We start from the raw sequence: 17,534 nt of genomic DNA on the forward strand, positions 1-17,534 counted from the left end.
TGGAACTCCATTGCGTTAGGCCCTGTGTAGACACTGTCCCTACCCCAAAGAGCCTTGTCTAATTATCATTTATCATTGGTGTTTGTTAGCAAAGGTAAGAGGCAGTGCAAGAGTTACAAATGATAGCTAGGAGGGAGGATTAGTGTTCCATTAAGAAGATTATATGGGGAAGTGTGTCCAACTTAATGTTTGCAATAGTTCAGACTTTTTTAAAAATTGGAAAGATTCAAAGATACCAAACCAGTATCCCTTTATGCACCTTTAATATTTACTCTCTGCCCCTGCAGAGGGTGATCATGGGCATGCTACCTGATCTTAGGTAGATATAGGTTTTCCACTTTCTGTATAGATTGTTAATTACTCTTCTATTTAACATTAAATTATATTTTGTAAAAATACACATTAGCTCCCAGCTCCTTCAAGACAGTGGTGCCGCTCCCTGCGGGATGCCTGCAAATTGAGTGATTAGGCCACAGGGTACCAAGCGTGCTCTACCGCCATACGTGTGGGTGCCTGGAGATGCAAGAGGGCCAAAAAAGGAATCAATCTATGGAGCATATGCTTTGTTGTTACACTGGTAAAGTGCTCTGAAGGTGTCAAAAGCCTTTCCCACACCCAAGTCAATTTTCCAATCCATGGAACAACTTGGAGTCCAGAACTGTTGACAAGAGGGTATCTGGGGCTGTCATGGGTGTGCTCTTGGCTGCTGGAAGAATGGGAGGTTCTTAGGGCTGTGTCCCAAAGTCCAGGCTCCTCCAAGAAGTTGAGGCATGGCTAGTCCCAGACCTTGATGTTGCAGGCAGCCAGTACTGCTGCCGAGACACTCATTTTCAGGGAAAGTTCATGCTGGGGTCTTCTTAAAGGGCCCTTCTACTGCCTCAGAATTTTTTTGTGGGAGACTGTAGTCTATGTAGTGCTCGGAGCTCTACTTGTAAGGAGATAAACCAAACTGGCTAATATAAGTGTAGGTGTTTTCTAATTCTTCCCAGATATTGTAAAATGTATTTGCAGTGCCTCCTGATTTGTTGCTTGGTGAAATCTATGGTGTTGCTAAGCTTGAGGCCTGATGCCGAGCTACCTTTTGGTCTGGTCTACACTAGGAATTTATTATATAGCTACGTCTTTCAAGGGTGTGAAAAATCCAACCCTTTGAGAGATGCATTTATACCACCAACCTAACCCCTGGTGTAGACCAGCTCTAGGTCGATGGAAGAATTCTTCTATTGACCTAGATACCTTCTTGGGAATTCCACTTAGAGAATGAAGAAATGAAAGAAGACTTCCTGGAATCAATGGAAATTAGGATACCTAATGTTAGTAATGGATTCCTCTAGTTAAAATGCTGAATGAAGGATGTCATGCACATACAAAGGCCTTTATTAGGCTTAAAATGCATTAATGTCCCCGCCCCCCCTTTCACAAATAAATATGAGGATCCAAATTCCTGGAAACTTTTTTCTCTTTAGAAACTGTTTTTCAAGCCCAAATCTCTCCCGTTAAGAGACAGAGGAACCGTTAATATTTTGCCATTAGGCATAATTTAAACCTTTCCCATTTGTATTTACTAGTCTTTTTCGTCTACCAAGACTTTCAGTATTATCCACTATAGCTACAGCTCTGCTCATGGTGGGAGTTCTAGTTGCAGACAAGATACAAGCTAGTGCTGGTGGTTTAGCCACTGTTGTCCAGACCTGCTAAGACCATTAAAATGCTGTCAGCTTGTTTCCACTACTGTTTTTTTGTTTTTGTTTTTTTTGGTTTTTTTTTGCCTGCCCAATAGCTGCTACTGCTGGTGGAGCTGCATTGATGAAAGTTTTTCCCCAGCGCCGTTGAGGAGTCTAGGATGTGGAAAAGCAGTGAGTGCTTGTACTTCAATTGAAATGGTGTCTTGAAAGTTTAGAAACCTTCCATGAAAGGTTAAATTGCTTAGTCAGGACTTGAATAACTTACCCAAAGCCTGTTAACCAGGAACTAAGCTAACATACGTAGGTGCTCCAGATCATGCCCTTTTCTGCCTGGTCTTCTGCTGGTTGTGTCCTTTGCTGCTTGGTCATGAAGACCATGGCTGAACTTTGACCCCCTAGTTAATGTTGCCCCAGCACTAAACACATGGAATCAATGAATGCTGTCTGCTTCCCAAATATAAAAAATGATGTATTGGGTGGATTCTCTGTCCCCTAGCTCAGTGCACGCAGGGGTTTACAGGAATCATCCCACCTGTTATGGGAAAGGAGAAGCGAGGGCAATGTGTTGGAGGGTATTTCTCCTCAGGTAGGAGGAGCCTTGTCTGAGTTGCGGGGGAAATCTTGCACTATACCTAACAAATTTTGCCTGGTTTTAGCCACTGCTGTTAGTCTGTCACTTTTAGCAATAATAATTATCTAAATTGTAGTTTAAAACCTCAGAAAATGTGCTCCCATGGTGCCTGTGTGACAGATGTCACTTCTCAGCACTATTTGACCACCAGCAGGTGGCTGAAATAGGCATTTAATTAAAATGGGCCGCTTCTAAATGATTCCATAAAGCAAATGCAGCTGCTTTTGAGCCCCATAGTTTTACTTTCTCTCTCAAGGTGAATGACAGAGGCCAAGAATGTAAAAATATAAGAACAGCCATACTGGGTCAGACCAAAGGTCCATCTAGCCCAGTATCCTGTCTTCCAACAGTAGCCAATGCCAGGTGCCCCAGATGGAAAGAACCGATAATCATCCCTGCTCATCCTGCCTAATAGCCGTTGATGGACCTATCCTCCAGGAATTTTATCTAGTTCTTTTTTGAACCCTGTTATAGTCTTGGCCTTCACAACATCCTCTGGCAAAGAGTTCCGCAGGTTGACTGTACCTTGTGTGACGAAATACTTCCTTTTTGTTTTAAACCTGCTGTTTATTAATTTAATTTGATGCCCCTTAGTTCTTGTGGTATGAGTAGGAGTAAATAACACTTCCTTTATTTACTTTCACCACACAAAAGTACATGGGTTGGAATAGATGTGCAATGAAAATTGTTATATGCATGGAGTGCTTAGCAATATGCATATTGATGTTCCTGTGCTGCCTGAAGCCAGCAGTGCAACATAGTGACCTTAAAAAGAAAACTAGATCCTGCCAGACACCAGACTTATATGTACAGTAGAACCTCAAAGATATCAACACCAGAGCTAGGGACTTACCGGTCAACCAGACACCATGTGGAACAAGAAGTAAGCAATCAGGTAGCAGGGAGACAACACACAAGTAGTGTATTGTCTCAGGAATTTGCCTGGGGCTAAGGGCTTCAGCCAAGTGGGGGAAGTTGGGGTTGCAGCTGCAGGATGGGGGTGGGTTGGGGCTCTGGGGTTAGGTGTGTATGGCTTGGGGTTTCTGACCCACTGGAGCATTGGGACGCAGGCCTTTAGCCTGGGGGGAGCGCTGGGGCTCCTGGCTTTGTTCCCAGCTTCAGCCCCACATGGGGTGTTGGGACTCAAAGTTTTAGCCCCATAGCTCCGTTCCTGGCTTTAGCCCCCCTGGGGGGTGCCAGGGCTTTCTCTACAAGGAGAGCGCTGGTTTCAGCCCCAGCATAACCCCCCTTCCCTGGCTGAAACCGGGAGCAGAGCTGTGGGGAGCAGCTGTGGGGCAGAAACCAGGAACGGAGCTGCGGGGCCGAAGACCTGAGCCAAGCAACGCCACAAGGCTGAAACTGAGAGCAGAACCATAGGGCTGACACTCAGAACCCCAGCGGCCCTGCAGGGCCAAAGTCCCTGTGTCGAAGTTACTGAGGTAGGTAGCAATGATTGATTGACACATATATAATGTACTCAGTTACTTTGTTTTTATGTCAGTGGACCAGGTAGGCCAGGCACAGCTAGTGACCAATAATGTTTGAACAGTTCAACATAAAGAACAAAAAGTTCAGAGGTGTGCTGTAAAAGCTGAAGTGTATAAATAGGAAAGGTAGCTGCTGTGTTCTTGGTGCACACAAGTAATATCTTCTCTCTTATTGCCTTTCTCTGTGTGGCTTTTTTTCCACTTGTAGGCTGCAGTATGAATAACGGTTGTGTAAAAAGCATAGCTAGTTTTGGTAAAGCATCAAGGAATATCCATTTCCATTAATTCAGTCTAGAGTATAACCATTAATTGGTGCCTAGGTAGCACAGTACAGTAGTTGAAAGTAAAAAGCTGCTTGGAGACTTGAGTTCTAATGTGACTCATTTCTGGAAAGCATATGAAATGTGTCTCGACATAGTACCTAGCGAATATTCTCCATGCTATGGGCATGAGCAGCTGAGTAATTCTTTATGCAGGTTGGAGGGTATGTGCACATGTGCAAAAACCCTTTTTATGCTCCTGTGATCATGGGCCTTCTGGGTTCTGAACCAGGCCTATGGGGTGCACCAGATCATGCTGTCTTCCAAGGTCTGTTTTGCAGCTGATAATTGTTGTGGGGCTAGTATGGTTCAGCTACGTCAAGCTTCTCCAGTTGCCTCTCCTGTGCTGGGAGGGGTGTAAGGAAAATGCTTCTGTAGCTGACTTAGTGTGCTTTAAAGCTCTGAGCATGGCAGAGTAGACTGAAGTCACCCCAGTGCAGCTGAGAACTGGGGCTGCAACGCTTAGTACCATCGTATAAGTGCATGTGCAGTGCTGAATAATCATCCACTGTGTGAATACTGAAGTTTCAGTGACTTGAATGTAACCTATTTTGGTACGGGTTACTGATGCTCAAAAACGAAGTGGTTCAGGCACTCATACACTGTGCAGTACTTACACTTCTGAGGTTTGATGCTAATACTCTTGATGGAATTGTCGTGATAGTTTTTATCCTATTGGAATATTCCATCATTCTTACTCACCAATCAACTTTGTTTTTCTAGCACTGAGAGCATTGCAAACCAAACTTTTAGAAAAAATAAAAGGATATCCAAACTCTTTGGAATCTATAACCAGGAGTAACAGCACATAAGATACTCAAATTAAGAGAGAATTCAGTGGAGTTGGTTACGATGCTACCTTTCCCTCAAATGCTTAGTTTTCACCCCAGCTGACAGTCTTGTCAAATAGAGACCTATCTCCTCAGCAGATGCAGTTAACTTTCAGCACAGCATGCACTTTTGTTGCCTAGTCTTAACTAACTGACTGACTCTTTGAGGATCCTATTTTTCTTCCCTGCAACACAGCCCTTGCAGCTTCCCCGTAGAGTGGATTGAGCACAGGTACCCTCCTCCTGTCTGTTCCTCTGTGCTTGCAGGAGTTTTGCTGTAGTGTCCCTTCTCTCTGCTTTGAGACTAATCTGTAAGTAGTACCGTTGCTGCTCAGCAGTCATCTTGCAGGGCTTGCTACCTTCAGCTCTTCAGGCCTGTATCCATTCTTTTTCCCCAAGTTGTAAGGGAGTCTTTGCCAACCATTCTCCTGTTGTCGAACTGGGAGTACAACCCTCCCCCCCCCCCCCTTTTTTTTTTTTGGTTCAGTAGAGATGTCTATTACTTTCTCCTCAGATTTGAGTTTTCCCTGTTTTGATTGCCTCATTTTTCACGCCACACAGCAGAGAGAACTGTACCCTCTGACTTGACTGCACAGCACACTATAGTTTATAGTGGTAGTTTCTCACTTCTGACAGCACTGTGGATTCCATGGAGACCTATCAAGGCTCCTTAACTTCTGGTGCCCTTTCAGTAGCTCTGAGGCTGCAGTAGCAGGAAAGCAGGCTGCCCAGTCAGACTTGCATGCTTGCTCCCTCCCACATAGTTTCTTCTGAGAGACTGCTTGTTCCTGCTCTTCTTGGTTCTGAATTTAATCAAACTTTTAAGCTCCCCACTTCTTTAGTCCCCTGCCTGGGTCTTGCTTGTAGGAGAATTCTTTGGTCCCGTAGAAAGAGCATTGCAGGTAGAGTGTAAATTTTCCTAAACTGGAGTTTGTCAATGAGTCACATATATGGAATACCTGACTTCTCAAATTTCCAGGCTGCTGACCACCCTCAGTTTGAAGGTGATGAACCTGTAGTCTGAGTCCAAGGTGGGTATTTCTGAGAGAGACTTTAAATGCAGCAATGTGGCCTTTAGAATCTTGGGTTATGTATTGTAGGAATGACGGGTGATTGTCAGACGCTTTTCCAAAGCCCTTTACCTGTGGCCTGTACGTGTTTGAGGTTTCTAACATTGTGGTCTGTACTGATTCTATGGCCACACCTGTTGCTGTTACTAGGAAAGTAAACGTTCCCTCATTTTGGGTTTTTGACCTCTCGTGCTCCTCTTATTGGTGTTTGTTATAGGGCTTTACCATTGGGGATTCCCCCCTGAATTCTGTGCTTGTAGAACTAAGATCTAGCTACTGTTTAGCTTACTGTTTACTGTTAAGTACGTGTAAAAGAGCCACTAAACTTTACATGCAACACATTCTGCCCTTCAGAAGGTATAAGACTGCTTCTAAGGCTCAGAGAAAGGGTCTTCAGTTTTCAAAGCTGGTATAGTCACTTGGTTTAAAGGCATGTGCTAATCTAACTTGCAAACAGGTGAGCAAGTCTTCACCTGGCTGTGTGCCCACTGACTGGAACTTGTGGCCTTCTCTTCTACTTTGATCATCTAACACCAGATGGGTGTCCGTTTCTCTGAAGCGGCTGACTTTGGTTAGCTTTCAAAGCTATTCTTGGTAAGCCCACCCCTTGTATTTTAAGGGTAGTGCTGCCACAGCCACCAGGCCCTTTGTATTCTATTTCGGGGGGTTACAGGAAGGGGAGCTGTAAGATTACTTACTGATACTTGATTTTTTTCTTAAGAGTTTTTGGGATTTATTTGAAATAATTCAGTACGTACTGTTTGTGATTACAGGGTCACGTGTCAGGAATAAAATAGGTCTGAATCATAATCCTAACTTAGTAAACTATTTAGTTCGTAATCTTTAATTGCTCTTGGCACTTAGCGCAATTGTTTAGGTTTCTTCAGTCAAACTTCAGATGGTGGCTTCTGTGCATGTATAATATTGGTATTCGTATTCTGGTTTTATTTGGCTAAGCACATTATTTCGTGATACACAAACTACAGCAAAATCACCTACTGGATATGTTTTTTTCAGTTATAATTATCTCTGGGGCAATTGCAGTAATATACAGTAAATAAATATAAAGTAGATGTTGTTGTTTTTATCCTTAAGGTGCACACAGCCTTGTTGAGATTGACAGACACCTACAGTTTTAACAGTTGGGACACCTTTGATATTGTATAAAAGGTTTCAGGGGAAAAATTCAAAGTTAACGTCATTGTGAGTGGGCAAATAGGAGCAAAACTTTTCACAGCATATGTTTTGAAACAAAGGTTTAAGGATGGTGAGAAAACGGCACGTTTGCCCTTCTCTAGTCTGTCATGAGGATAGTTCTATAATGATTGGTATTAGTTAGTAAAGTGTAGAAATTGCCTTGTTAGAGAAGATAGTATTCATATGGTGTGATATCTTAACCATTGTGTCCTCAAACAAGTCTTAAGATGTTACTGATAACATTTGTCATGACATAGAACATGTCATATTGTATTATGCTGTTGCAAATAGTATCTGCTTTGGTATTACTGGTCTTTCACTATCACACTAAAATTATTTAATAGATCCAGCTGTACCGTGCTGATATTTTGAAAACTCTCCAATTGCTATTGCTTTGCTGCATTCTTTATGTAGATATTTAAGTTATATGATAAATTATTTCCTTTGTCTTATCTGACTAGTACCTCTGTAATTGCTGTTAGTGGGTGCTGCAATGTAATGCTGAAGATTCTAATTACAAAGGAGAAAAGTCTAATTTGAATAATTTCAATACAGAAGATACAATCATAGAATATCAGGGTTGGAAGGGACCTCAGGAGATCATCTTATCCAACCCCCTACCAATCCTCAATTTTTGCCCCAGATCGCTAAATGCCCCCCTCAAGGATTGAACTCACAACCTTGGGTTTAGCAGGCCAATGCTCAAACCACTGAGCTATCCCTCTCTCCACAAGCTATGAAGAAGCTACCATGTTAGTCTTCAGAGATAGCCGTGTTAGTCTGTATCAGCAAAAAAACCCGAGGAGTCCTAAATAAATTTGTTAGTCTCTAAGGTGCCACAAGGACTCAATTTTTTTTTTCCCCCCATGTTATAGTCTGAGGCAGAGTATGACTGACCATGTGAAATGTGTTTGTGTAGGAAAGCATTGTGTATGGAAAGGGTTGTGTAGGATTAAAACTTTTACCTCATCTCTGTTCCAGAGGGATTGCCTCTGGGAATGAAGTTTTTTTCTTGTTTGCTAAGGGCCTTTTCCAAGGACTAGAGAAATCAAAACAACCATTGGCTTCTGTGGGCTTTGGATCAAGCCCTTAATCCTTTGCACCTTTACTAAAAATTCAGAAAATCTGTTGCTTATGATGACTTCTGTCATGGGGACACCTCTGTATTTAGAATTGGAGTAAAACAGTGGTGCCCAAACTTTTACTTTCCCACCCCTCCTTACCAGTAATGGAATCTGTTTGTGGCACACCCCCTTCCATTCCCCCCCCACCCCCCCTTACTGCACAGTCAAGGCTTCCTCAGCAGAGGAGGATGGACTGAAGGTGGAACTGGGGATGGAGGCGGAGCTGGCCTGGGGGCAGAAAGGGAATGAGGGCAGAGCGGGGCTGGCACTGTGGCTATGGGCGGGGGAGGGGCCAGAGCTGGGGCCAGGTGGTGCTCCCTCTCCGCCTGCTGTGGGGACTGGTCCGAGCCTCTCCGTGCACCCAACAATGTTCCTCCCCTCAGGTGCACACCCCACAGTTTGGGGACCACTTGAGTAAAAGTGTTATGCCTTTTCACAAAGGCCACTGTACAGTGTCAGATGGAAATAACTTAGCCAAAAGTGGCCTAGCAGTGAAAGGTTCCATATCCTGTTATCAGTTGCTGGAGATGTCTAGTCTTTCTTCCTTCTTTAGCAACTGTCTTCCACAAAGCTTGGTGGTTATACAAGGCTGTGACACAAGTTGTCTTTAACTCTTGTATGGTTTAAGGCCTTACGTTGGGCACAGAAGTAAATTTGAAACGGTTGCAGTCTGTAGCAGACAGGTGTAATATGCACCATGCGTGCTACACTGAATAGTCAGATGGCTGCGTTCTGTACTAACTGAAGTTTGTAAAATGATATTTTGTTTAACCCTGAGCGTAGAGCATATTGTAATCATCCCATCTTTTAGCATCAAAGGCATGGACATCAGACAAGGTCCCAATCTGAAATGAGGTCACTACTGCTATATGGGCATCCTGAAGCAACCCAGTTTTCTTTGTTTTAAGTCTGTCTTGGCGCTTTACCCATAAATTTAGTTTTTGTCTGTAGCTATTTAAACTCTCTCTTTAAAAAAATAGAGGTTTGTAAAGAGAAGTGCTGTCATAATCTTAACTACTGGTTAGTTCAAATGTGTAGCTATAACTAATGCAGTGACACAGCTGTAGTGTGGGTAGAGGGAAGGAAGAGATACGCAGATTGTCAAAACATACTCATGTTAAAACAGCATAGGATTCTTGGATACTAATTAACTCAGTTCAGTACAGAAAACTTTGTCTGCTTTCCTGGACACAAAATGTGTACAAGCATATCTGGAAAACTGTCTTACTGTATACAACCTTCTCCTGTCAATATATGAACCTATACCCATTGTTGGCTAGTTGGCTGACCAGGGAGAAAAGTGGTCTGGGGAAAGTGTGGGGTGAAAAAAATACTCTAAGAACTGTAAAAAGTGCACTGAAAATCTAGTTATAGAAGAACAGTGATGAGGAAAAATACTAGGCTTCTGAAATGAAATTTAGTTATTGGAGAACATCTGATAATGGTCCTATCGTAATGTTCCTGGAAACAAGCACTTACTTCCTTTTTCCCTTAAGGACCATAGGTCAGCTGGTGATAGTCTGAGTGCAGTGAACTCGTGCCAGTCTCTCTCCCTGCCTTTGGTATACCTCCTGAACCAGGGGCTAGGGAGGCAGAGTAGATCATCTCTGTGCACTTCAGGGGCTCCCCATGTTGGAGGTATCCACTTGTGGATTGCTTTCTGCTCTTTGTGGCACACAGTGGTTGAAAAGATCAGATACTACTGCCTTAGAATCTTTGGATACTACAACTTAGTTTTTGACTAAAGAAGCCTTTCTTGTGGCAGTCACTTTTTTTCAGACCAATCAGAGATCTGAATACTGTAAATCAATCAAAAAACCTTCTTAAAATTCCATCCTGACAAATTGGCACTATGGACAACTCTAGAGTTTCTTTTCAAAGGTGTTTCTCCTTACTGTTGAAATCAGGATATAATTCATAGGATCGTTCTCTCCTCATCCTCTGGAAATATGATTGCATCACTTAGGGCTCGTCTATAAGGCAAACTATTGCATAGCAAGCCAAAGTATGATTTTACAGCACTCTAGCTTGCCATGCACTAACTTACCCTGTGGACCCTACTACAGTGCACTAAAAATTCCCTAGTGCACTTTGACATATTGGTCTTTGAAACGGTAGTATGCCATGGTGCACTAGGGAATTTTTAGTGCACGGTAGCAGGGTCCACACAGTGAGTTATGCACGGCAAACTTGATTGTTGTAGGTTTGCACCCTGGCTTGCTGTGAGTTAACTCAACATGTAGGCAAGTGCTTGTATGTCTGTGGAACTATCAAATCCTACCCATACATTACTGTTTTCTTCAAGAAGTCAGATGTCTTGTTCATGTCTTAAGTTGTCAGGAGTAAAGGTTTAGAGACTTTAGATGCAACAATTGGTGGATTCTGTTATTGAGTCCTATGGGAAGGCTGAAGATATTCTCCTCCCAAGTTTGAGAGCACATTGCATAAGATCTGTTTTTAGTGCTTGGACAAAAAGGAATATTGTTCTACTATCCGGACTGCTTTTTAATGCTTAAATTGCCTATTCTAGGCTAATGGATTGACTATGAATGAGAGTAGATAATACTTTCTTACCTATATGACAGGTTTCAGAGTAACAGCCGTGTTAGTCTGTATTCGCAAAAAGAAAAGGAGTACTTGTGGCACCTTAGAGACTAATAAGTCTTCTCATGGCAGGAAATCAATTGTTCCTTGCCCCTGTAAACATGTTAGAAAAATTCCAACATTTAGTTTTTATAAGACAGTCTGTTGGATCTTTGATGCATTTACCAGGCTTTAGATAGGGGGAGCTGTTTGGTGCAGAGACTTCCCATCAGTGAGCTGTCTCAGTGTAGATGACCATGGTCCACCCAACTGTTCATACCAACCTAAAGGATTTCCTATTGTATGAGAGAGTGTTGCATGCTGTGCTATTATAAGGGCCTGCTTTCCAACCCACAGATGCTTCTCATAGACAACCCCCTATTAACAACACACTTTCTAATTTAGGGCAAATAATGTTTCTGTACTTTAGTGGCTTGCTTTTTGGCTTCATATTGTGTTTTGAGAAAGCTGTGGTTCTTAAAGCAAATCGATCCTTTTAAAAAGGCAAATGATACCAAAGAGTGAAGTAATTCAGTAAGAATCTTTTTCATGAACAAAATACCACTTGATAGGTCTGCCATCCCCAGCTAAGGCAAAGCACAACCCCAAGTTCCTGCTGTCTAAAAGGTGAAACTGGAAGAGTCGTAGCACAGTCTACCTCCTAATCTACACAGACACAGGAGAACTCGTCTACACTTCAGCTCTGCTTGCTCTGTTACTGAAACAAGTGTTTGCTGTGCTTCCTATTGCTATAACAATGTTGCAGAATAAGAAACTGACATCATTGGGAAGGAGTGTTTTGTTTCCTTTTAAAACAAATTTAACATTTAATAATTTTAATTTAAACTTCTAGTGCCCTCCAGTAAAACCCTACATTGTGTGTGTATACAACCTTGAGGAGAGAGAAAATATATATAAACTACTTCGTCAAATCTGGAAATAACACAGCTAAATTCAAGTTAGAACAGATTAACTACTTACACTAAACAATCTGTTCCACCTTGTATTTTGCTGTGACACTCTGCGTACGTTTCCCAGACCTGAAGAAGAGCTCTGTGTAAGCTCAAAAGCTTCTCTTACCAATAGAGGTTTGTCAAATAAGAGATACTACCTACCTCTCTCTCCCCCTCTCCCTCTAATCCTGAGACTAACATGGCTACCGGAATACCGCTTACTGGAAGTAGCATGGCCTGTGCCTACCATCACCCTGCTCACTCTGGTTGTAGTTTGTACTACTATTGTCTAGACTCAACCTACATGTTAGCTCCTTGGGGGGAAGGGAGCTAAATATAGATGTTTGTATTGGGTATAGCACAATGGAATTCTGATTGGGATCTTGGGTCACTATCACACTTCCAATAAATAGATAGTTATGCCAGACTGGCTGTCTGAGCTATCCAAATCACCCAAAACAACTGTGTAGTATCTGGTTGGGAAAAATGAAAAAAGTAATGTTGTATGAACAGCCTGTGTGTGACTGGTGCTCCACTCATCAGTAAGATGGCACTTCCTTGTGGCCGTTCTGGGGAATAACTCTCCAGGTCAATGCCTTTTCCCACAGTTGCATGCTCTCTCTCTACCTCTCTCTGGGTCTGCAGCCCTTCTCTTGCTCCATGAGCTGCTATTGCCTCTCCATGACTGGGCCCTCCAGCCAGGTCACCAAATGGTATCCCCTTCGGGGGTTGGAAGGTCTCTTCCCATAAACGGACTCAGGCAGTCTGCCTGTTTACTGCCTCGCAGTGCCACTCCCTCAGTGGTCTGCCCTCTACTCTGCGTTCTCGCTCAGGGACCCTCTAGCTCGCAGTCAAGATCAGTTCCCTTCTACGCTGCAGATGACACTAAACTGGGAGGAGAGGTAGATACGCTGGAGGGTAGGGATAGGATACAGAGGGGCCTAAACAAATTAGAGGACTGGGCCAAAAGAAAGCTGATGAGGTTCAACAAGGACAAGTGCAGAGTCCTGCACTTAGGACGGAAGAATCCCATGCACCGCTACAGACTAGGGACCGAATGGGTAGGCAGCAGTTCTGCAGAAAAGGACCTAGGGGTTACAGTGGATTAGAAGCTGGATATGAGTCAACAGTGTGCTCTTGTTGCCGAGAAGGCTAATGGCATTTTGGGATGTATAAGTAGGAGCATTGCCAGCAGATCGAGGGCCGTGATCGTTCCCCTCTTTTCGACATTGGTGAGGCCTCATCTGGAGTATTGCGTCCAGTTTTGGGCCCCACACTACAAGAAGGATTTGAAAAAATTGGAAAGCGTCCAGTGGAGGGCAACAAAAATGATTAGGGGACAGGAACACATGAGTTATGAGGAGAGGCTGAGGGAACTGAGATTGTTTAGTCTGCGGAAGAGAAGAATGAGGTGGGATTTGATAGCTGCTTTCAACTACCTGAAAGGTGGATCCAAAGAGGATGGATCTAGACTGTTCTCAGTGGTAGCAGATGACAGAAGGAGTAATGGTCTCAAGTTGCAGTGGGGGAGGTTTAGGTTGGATATTAGGAAAAAACTTTTTCACTAAGAGGGTGGTGAAGCACTGGAATGCGTTACCTAGAGAGGTGGTGGAATCTCCTTCCTTAGAGGTTTTTAAGGTCAGGCTTGACAAAGCCCTGGCTGGGATGATTTAGTTGCGGATTGGTCCTGCTTTGAGCAGGGGTTGGACTAGCTGACCACCTGAGGTCCCTTCCAACCTGATATGCTGTGATTTTTATGATGCACCTTACTGTCTTTCCCTAAGCCCTGTCCTATCTCCCTGGCTCTCCCAGTCCAAATGCACCTCCCTTCTGCCTGGGAGTGACTGCAGACTTTCCCAGCAGCCCCCCTTCTGCCCCGAATTTCCTGCCTCTATAGCCCTAACCCAGCTTGTTCCTTCTCAGCTGGGCCCCTTCACTTAGTCAGGGGCTTACTTGACCACCTGATTCCCCTCAGCTGTGACCTATTGGGTTAATTAGCCCCATCTCAGTCTGCATTGACTCTTTCAGAGTAAGTGTGGGGTGAATATCCCATGACAGTGTCCCAAGAGAAGTTTTTTAATCAGTAAAACTTCTGTTGAATGTGAAAATTTCCACAAGAATGTGTAACCGTTTGGGGCACTCATGAAGAAAGCAAAACTATAATGGACCCAAAACAAGATAAAGCTGGTCTTCACCTGAGGTGAAGAAGTAACATCTCAAGATCACAACTAGAGTTCATAAGGAGATGGTCACAATAATGATGCAAAACAATTGTGACTGGGATGGTAATGTTCTATAATTGTGTGGAAAACTAGGTGACTGTATTTTGGTACATGTAGCTAACAATGTCAATGACTACATGAGTTATTGATAATTTTCTTTGTATAGAGCTTGTAACCTCGATCAACTGACTTCTCCATTTGGAAGCCTGAAGTGATTGTGTCACAGAAAAAATAAATATAATTTAACTAGATTAAAAAATGAATGAGTTGATGAATATATCTTAAAGGTCAAATCTTATTTTTCCTACACTCAGTTCTCCATAATTAATGCACTAAACTTCAAGGTTCTAATTAGCAGGATCATGGAAATTGTCACCAGCATTTCTTGTGTTAAATGGATCCCATTCAGCTAATATCTTCAAAATAAAAGATACAAAGACTAGATTGGCAGGTAAAGATGTAATTTATCAAGTAACAAGGCCGTTTGTTAGTGTGACCTGCTGTAGAATTGTGTTGGACGTATCCTCTTAGAAATAGCTTGAAGCAGGTGTTCATCTAGTCCTCTAATATCTTCCTGTTTCAAAGATGTTTGAAAACAAGGGAGGTACCAGAGGAATTGGGGGCAGAATGGGGGTGTGTTCTGACTCAAAGGAGTGTGATCCTAGCAATTGTGGGTCCAGTAAATCCGACTGGAGGCGGGAGAGGGTATTCTGTTAGCACTTGAGTATGCAGCTTGTACATGCACTTAGAATATAGGAAAGGAGTATTTTAGAAGTAACTTCTCTTCCTAGGTAAACATAGAATAACTATTTAGACTCTCTAAACATGTAGAGGATGATTAAATTGTGAACAAAACAAGCTGCACTTCTTTACAAAGAAACTTTGTTGGAAAAACTTGATTGCATTTTGATGTATACAGTATTAGTCAGTGAAAGGAACATGGCATATGCAATATCTTCTAAGAAAGCATTTGATATGTTTTGTGAGACACTTGCAAAACATGGACTGTCATATGAGGACTGCTATAGAGGTGCCTTTAACAACTGGGGTGGGTGGAGTAGGAATGTGTTGAAAACTGGATAAAATAATGATAAACAGAGTGGCAAATTGAGGGGTGGGATTACTGGGAAGTGTCTACTGGTGTGCTGCAAAAATCTGTTTTGGTGTAGTCTTTATTACTCTGGAAGAGTGAGTGAACATCATTTTAAAAGGTTTGAGTGGTAGCTGTGTTAGTCTGTATCAGCAAAAACAACAAGGAGTACTTGTGGCACCTTATTGACTAACAAATTTATTTGGGCATAAGCTTTCGTGGGCTAAAACCCAATTCATCAGATGCATGGAGTGAGAATACAGTAGGAAGATTTTATATAAAATCAGTACATGAAGAGATTGGAGTTGCCTTACTCAGTGGGGGGGTCGAGACAAATCAATTAAAGTGGGCTATTATCAACAGCATGAAAAATCATTTATATTGGTAATCAGTATGGCTCATTTCAAATAGTTAACAAGGTGTGAGTAACAGTAGGGGCAAATTAGCATGGGGAAGTTAGGGTTTTTGTGTGGTTTATTTTTTTTTTAGTTATTGTAGTGACTCATCCACTGCCAGTCTTTATTGAGGCCTAATTTGATGGTCTCTAGTTTGCAAATTAATTCCAGTTCTGCAGTTTCTCATTGGAGTCTGTTTTTTGAAGTTTTTTTGTTGAAGAATTCCCACTTTTAAGTCTGTTTATTGAGTGTCCAAGGAGGTAGAAGTGTTCTCCGACTGGTTTTTGAATGTTCTAAGTCAGCCATGTGAGTAAAAAGTAAAATAATGAAGCTTTAGGTTGACCTAAGCGTTTGTCTAAACATAATCTAAACCACTTTAACAGTACAGGTATAGGTAAGATGATAAAACCTCCTTAATGTAGATAGTTATACCTATATAACTGTGTTTATATCTGGACATCTTATTCCTGCGTGGGAAGAGGAATAAGCTATACCAGTATAAGGCACCTTTATACCAGTATAACTGCATCAGTATTGAGTCTTGTACTCATACAAAATAGGCCTGCTCTTTACACAGGTATCACTATCTGATGACAGCTATCTAAAAATCTTGAAGGGTGTAATACAAAAGAATGTCTTTGGGTGATATAATGGGTTATAACTAGGATAAATAGATACATAGGATAGATAGAAATAAAATGTGAAAAGGCAAAACTCAGGCTAAATATCAGGACTAAATTCCTCGCAGCAAGATCTCCCTGTGGAAATCTTTCAAGCTGTGTGATAGAAGCACTGTCTGTGGAGCATTTTAAGATTATACTGGACGTACTTGCTAGACCACATATTTCAGGGGATAAAGTTGCATTTTGAGAGGGTATACCAGATAAGATAATAAGTCGTCTTCAACTGTGTGACCCAGCATAAGATTGAAAACAGCTGATTATTTTTTAGCCAATTTTACTTTTCTCTTTATAGAAAACATGAGCTGGTGTTGCGCTATTCCTGTTTTTCACGCCTGATGATTTTTCCCCATAACTTGGCATAGGGGAATATGGTGACCCGCCATTTAGAGATCTTTCTTTAGATTTCTGTTGAGGCAAATGAGAACAGATGGATGAAGAGCAGTTACTCTTCATACATATGGCTGAATGTGGCTGTTGAAATATGGAAACTATTGGAAAAGAAGTGGTTTCCTGCAGTACTGTTGAAATATCAGATTAATTTAAAAATAAACAAATTTTTGTTTAAAATATGTGTATTGAGAGGCTTTCTTACTATGGTTCATATTTATTTGCATTTTTCCTGTACAGTAGTTACAAAACTTCTAAGTAAAGGCCACATCTACACGTTTTGAAGTCTCTTTTTGGGAACATATGTATGTTTACCTTTAAATGATACCTTAATTTAAAAAAATTCTCCCAAAGAAACAATGTGGTGTTTATTGTATAACTTCTGCAGTTGTAAGAAACATACTTTTCTAATATAGTCTTTTTCTTATAATTACAGGTTCACATTCTGAAAACCATTTGAAGATATTCTGCCATCCTATTGGATTACTGTGTTTACAGCACAGAATGTTATTCTGTCTTGGATTTAATATGGTGTTTATGATTTAATTCCCCTTCTCTGTATGTCTATGTATTGGTGAAGCATTGGAACTCTGCAGGGCTGCTGTTACTTGTGTGGAAACGGATCCATTTTGAATTCCTTCCAAAGGACTAGACATTGCTAGCAATGAGCTCCCAAAGCCATCCAGGTAAGGGGAAATTTTCCTTCAATATAGGAACGAAATAATCTGAAGAGCTGGCAAAAGAAAAACAATATGAGCTATATTTTGCTAATTGCAAGTGGATTTTTTTTATTGTTGTATTGAAAGTACTTTCACTTTGTGCTGAATGAACAATTTTTGGGGTTACAGTAAGTTTTTTATTTTCTAACTTCTCTGCA

General features: G+C 41.9%; 1 protein-coding gene across 11 annotated transcripts in view; it reads left to right on the forward strand.

Annotated features, from left to right (window-relative positions):
* The window catches only part of HDAC4 (histone deacetylase 4), a 469,205-nt gene that overhangs the window by 36,876 nt on the left and 414,795 nt on the right, over positions 1 to 17,534 (forward strand). For 9 of the 11 annotated variants that reach the window (XM_073306830.1, XM_073306829.1, XM_073306834.1 and 6 more), the window contains one exon: positions 17,094 to 17,343. The exons of the other annotated variants lie outside the window; for them this stretch is intronic. In XM_073306830.1, the coding sequence (XP_073162931.1) occupies positions 17,322 to 17,343 (22 nt within the window). In that variant the 5' untranslated portion in view covers positions 17,094 to 17,321. The remainder of the gene's footprint in view (positions 1 to 17,093; positions 17,344 to 17,534) is intronic. 11 annotated transcript variants of the gene reach the window in all.

This window comes from Lepidochelys kempii, chromosome 11, assembly GCF_965140265.1.
Source record: "Lepidochelys kempii isolate rLepKem1 chromosome 11, rLepKem1.hap2, whole genome shotgun sequence".
NCBI classification, from domain to species: domain Eukaryota; kingdom Metazoa; phylum Chordata; order Testudines; family Cheloniidae; genus Lepidochelys; species Lepidochelys kempii.